This window comes from Nicotiana attenuata, unplaced genomic scaffold (genome assembly GCF_001879085.1).
Source record: "Nicotiana attenuata strain UT unplaced genomic scaffold, NIATTr2, whole genome shotgun sequence".
NCBI lineage: Eukaryota > Viridiplantae > Streptophyta > Magnoliopsida > Solanales > Solanaceae > Nicotiana > Nicotiana attenuata.
The window spans coordinates 22,744-27,731 of NW_017677656.1; the positions used below are offsets into that span (position 1 = coordinate 22,744).

A 4,988-nucleotide genomic window follows, 5' to 3' on the forward strand; every position below is an offset into this window, starting at 1 on the left:
CGAAGGTTGACTCCTCTGCTGGGATGAACCTCCCGTAAGACGGGGACAAAACCTCTTCTCCATACGCTTAACTGAGCACCTCTATGTTTCAAATGCTCAGTGGATGAACCAGTAAAAAATCATGTATGAAATTTAAGTAGCATATAGACTGCTAATGAGTTGATATGCAAAGTTATCAACCATCCATTTCCCTTTTTCCTAATTGTATTTCTGTAGTTTTCAGATTCATTTTTCAGCCCAGAAATTTCAGGTCCTTTAGTTGCTAGCTCAATCATGTATAGTTTTCCGTATTTTTTCAGGATACAGTAAATTTAGATGGAAGCAGCTGCTCTTTTCAAAGTTGTTGAAGCAGTAAGCTTTTGAGATCTTGGGAGTGGACTTGACTACCTCTGTTAGCTTCACAATGCCAGTTCCTCTTGCCCCATATCCTACACCACCAACGCCATTTACACCGCCTGCTAACGGTACAACATTTTCCATTCACCTATTTCTGCTTGCTAATAATAATAATAAGGCAAATAAGAAGGATAATATTGATGGTTGTAGTTGGAAGATCAAGAGTTCTTATCTAAATCTCCAACTCTAGAATCCAAATCAAAGTTTAATTTAGCATTTCTAGATGAAGTGTATTTATTAAATAGACCAAAATCAATTAACGTCATGGGCACCAATACTTTCTTGACTAGTAACTTGTTAATTGCTTAATAATTCTGAATTCAGCTTCAACTTTCTGATGAATCAGTCTCACCGTTCAGGAAAAGTGACCACTTTATAATAATGCGAGACCTGTTTGACTGTATAATATGGTGACTGACAGGTACACAGAGCCAGCTCGTGTGCTCTGGATGTAGAAATCTTTTACTCTATCCAGTTGGAGCAACATCTGTCTGCTGTGCAGTTTGCAATGCAGTCACAGCAGTACCACCTCCTGGCACATGTTCATTGATTGAACATTCATTTAAATCTTTAAGCTCCTAAAGTCCATTTACATGTTATGAACCTTAAACAGGCACTGAGATGGCTCAGTTGGTTTGTGGAGGCCGCCACACATTACTAATGTACATTCGTGGAGCAACAAGCGTGCAGTGTTCTTGTTGTCACACAGTCAATTTAGCTATGGAAGGTAAAGTGATTCTCCAGCTTTTTGAAATATATTCCTTATATTACATATCCTTGCTAGTACAAGTAAGAATAAAATGGTATTGTCACAGCAAATCAGGTAGCACATGTGAATTGTGGCAACTGCCGCATGCTGTTGATGTACCAATATGGGGCACGATCAGTGAAATGTGCAGTGTGCAATTTTGTGACAGCTGTAGGGGTAAGTATAAAATTCTCTTTAGCATTAAGTCTTTAAGCTTTTATGCTGCAGCCAATGATGAACTAGTATTCTGACACTACCAAAATTCTGCAATTCAAAGCCTAATTACCAGGATTTAATCCTTGTACAACAGGAACAACCTCATTGTTCATCTTGGAAACATGGGACAGAAGATACTGAAATGTAACATAAGAGGGGGAATTTCTAATCAAGCACCTTATATAACTGACCTTTTCAAAATAGAACACCAACTAGGACCTGCATATAGATTTTAAGCTTACAAAAACAACCAAAGGAATTAAATGTAACCTGTTAAGCTTGTTTCACAAGAGCAGGACTTGACGACCAAACAATTTATTTAAAAAAAAAAAAGCATACCCTGTATTTTCTTTATGGAAGAATCATATACCGAAGTTTAACACAAAAACTTAAATAATGAGCCTGAGCACCTTTAGGCCTTCCAAGAAAAGAGGCACCACATTTTCATTTTCTTTGCTCCCTTTTCTCGAATATTCAGAATAACTTATAACTAAGCTTCAATGGAGCCACTACAAACATGTATATACATGTTACTCCAACTTTTGTGGACCACATTTCTAACTGGCAATTCTGAAGCAGTTTAGTAGTTTGCAATAAATATCTCTAATTTGGCACATCTTATAAAGGTCTAGAAATGTAATTAAAAAAATCTGAAATGCCTGCAAAAAGTTCCTGAAGTTTAAATCTAGGCAATATTTCTTTTCTCAAGCATTTTTTTTTTTGTTGATTTCCATTAATCCTACATTGTCAAGTATAACCTGATCCTCGGAAGGCAGTGTTTCCTTTTCTCTTCTTCTCCCTTAAAAAACAACAACTACCCAGTAAAATCCCACATAGTGGGGTCTGGGGAGGGTAATGTGTACGCAGACCTTACCCCTGCCCCGATAGGGCAGAGAGGCTGTTTCCGATAGACCCTCGGCTCAGAAAGACGGAAATAAAAAACAAGAAAAGAAAAGAGAATTCATTAGTAACTCCAGTAGAAACCGTAATAGTAACAGAATCATAAAAACCAAATGATAAATGACATGCAATAACAGTAACCAGAGTCTAAGGCCCGGGCTAAGTTAAACAACAAGAATAGTGTGGGTTCAACATAAACTGCAAGCCATCTAAGATCAACCCTAAGCCAACCCCGCCTCACCCCCGGTATGAAGTAAGGAAAGCTCTACTACCCCTATCCTACAACCCTAATGCTTGACCTCCAGACCTTCCTATCAAGGGCCATGTCCTCGGAAATCTGCAGTCGTACCATGTCCTGCCTGATCACCTCTCCCCAATACTTCTTAGGTCTCCCTCTACCTCTTCTCGTACCCACCGCGGCCAACCGCTCGCACCTCCTCACAGGTGCATCAAGGCTTCTCCTCTGCACGTGCCCGAACCATCTGAGCCTCGCTTCCCGCATCTTGTCATCCACAGGGGCGACGCCCACCTTCTTCCGAATATCATCATTCCTAATCTTGTCTATCCTAGTGTGCCCGCACATCCACCTCAGCATCCGCATCTCTGCTACTTTCATCCTCTGGATATGAGAGTTCTTAACCGGCCAACACTCTGCCCCATACAACATGGCCGATCTAACCATAGCTCTAAAAAGGAAAGTACCTCATTTAATATGAAACGGAGGGAGTACTGTCTTTGAACACCATTTGTCACTTTCATCGGATCAGTCCAAAATTTCATTTCCATCAGTTTCTCCGTCTTCAGAAAAGACTTGAGTTGCTAATATGTCCTCTCAAGTTTTCTTGTAAATCTTTCCTTCATGTTCTTATATTGTATCATTCTTAAGAGTTAAGAACTATTTCAAGAGAAGTTCTATAACAAAGAATTGACAGTTTCATGAGAAGTTCTTTAATGGAATATTTACTAATTTACTGCTCGGATGCAAAATTTTCGAATGGCCTTGTATGGGGTCAAATTTGACCGTCAGTGTCTCTACGCCAATGGGTACGCCCAGTGAGTGTACGCCGACAAACGTAAGGGGTACGACTCGGACGTGGGGACAAAAGCGACATCGTTTAGGACTCAGTGTCTTCACTAGGAAAACGTTACCTATTTTTGTAACTTTTTGATTATTTCGAGGAAGGTCTCTTATTATATAAGGGAGACCTTCACATTGTAAAGGGAAGGACCCTGGAATAATACAAGTCTCTCATTTTCTGACTCTCTCTGTCTCTGTCTCAAACGAACATATTCTCTTGAGTTCATATTGTCACTGTATAATACTAGATCTACAACAATAACATCATCTTTACATCTCTAGGTCTACTATATTTGATTACGATTTACCCTTCCCTTACTTTTGATTGTTTTCTAGCTTACAAAGTATATTGTTAACTTTTGAGCCAAATAATTTGGCGCCGTGTGTGGGGGTTTCGAGAATCAAAACCATAGTATCCACCTAGAGATCAACCAACTACCACTCTCTACACCACACAAAAATAGAAGATGGCCGAAAATAACACAAGATCGATAGCTATATTGGGTGTCACTACCAATCTCCTTGGCCCTCTCAACGAGGCCAGTGACGATGGCATCCTGAATGCAACCCCTAGCATCACACCGGGTGCAGAGATCTCACCTTCCCCATCCGAAGATCTGACGATCTTGCACGAAAAAGGAGCTTCCACATCTGCGGCTACGGAAGCACCCTCAGCGGTCAAGAAGCTACTGGAAAGATGGCTAACAAGCACTCTAAGTGGCTTGGTTGAGAGGTCACCACAAAGTAACATCAGGTGTACACCAACGGTAGATACCCGACTACGTGCGTGTGGGGTCGAAACCGGAAGTTGCACTAGCAAATAACGAACCCGTCGAGACACAGACCAACGATGGCACGCTAACAGCCATCCTAAAGAAGATGGAAGAAATGGAAAATGAAAACAAGGCACTCCGCGATCAGATGAAGGAACATCAGGAGAGGGTCGACAAGATCCCCGGTGCTCCCAAGTTGCTTACAAAACGACGTGGGAAGGTTCGTTGAACAACCATACACTGAAGAAGCTGCCCCTCACTCCACCCCAAAAACCTTCAAGATGCCACCCTACCTGAGGGTATATGACGGAACCACAGATCCCGAGGATCATCTGATCCACTACGTCACCGCTGTGAAGGGCAACGACCTATCAAAAGAACAGGTACCGTCGGTACTGCTGAAGAAGTTTGGCGAGACGTTGACAGGAGGGGCTTTAACATGGTACTCTCAGCTACCGGCTAAGGCAATATCAATGTTCGAGGAAATGGCGGATAAGTTCGTCACAGCCCATGTAGGCGTGAAGAAAGCGGAGGCCAGGGTCAACGACATCTTCGCCGTCAGGCAAACCACAGGAGAGGGACTCAGGGACTTCCTAGCAAGGTTTAACAGGGTAAGGATGAGTCTACCAAACGTATCGGAAGGTATGGCAGTCGCCGCTTTCCAGAACGGGCTAAGCAGGGATGGTTCGAGGGCAACCAAGAAGTTGCTGAGCCGCCTCATGAAATAACCCCCCACCACATGGGAGGAAATCCACAACGCCTATTGCGCCGAGGTACGAGCGGACGAGGATGATCTTAATGGGCCGAGCCAATGGCTAACAGCGATACACTCAGAAACGAGGAGAGATCGACGGAACGAAGGACGACGAGAACAACT

At 42.4% G+C, this 4,988-nt stretch overlaps 1 protein-coding gene across 1 annotated transcript; it reads left to right on the top strand.

The window, feature by feature from the left end:
• The first annotated feature begins 403 nt into the window (after positions 1 to 403).
• LOC109221456 (protein LSD1-like) lies at positions 404 to 1,370 on the top strand. Its single transcript, XM_019385940.1, has 4 exons — positions 404 to 464; positions 818 to 931; positions 1,010 to 1,123; positions 1,212 to 1,370. The coding sequence occupies exons 1-4, from the start codon at positions 404 to 406 to the stop codon at positions 1,355 to 1,357; spliced, it is 435 nt and encodes a 144-aa protein (XP_019241485.1). The 3' UTR covers positions 1,358 to 1,370.
• The last annotated feature ends 3,618 nt before the right edge of the window (positions 1,371 to 4,988 follow it).

Coding starts and splice junctions, on each gene's coding strand:
- LOC109221456 (XM_019385940.1), top strand. CDS start 404: ATGCCAGTTCCTCTTGCCCCATATCCTACACCACCAACGCCATTTACA. Junction 932..1,009: donor CACAGCAGTACCACCTCCTG/GCACATGTTCAT, acceptor AACCTTAAACAG/GCACTGAGATGGCTCAGTTG. Junction 1,124..1,211: donor AGTCAATTTAGCTATGGAAG/GTAAAGTGATTC, acceptor GTATTGTCACAG/CAAATCAGGTAGCACATGTG.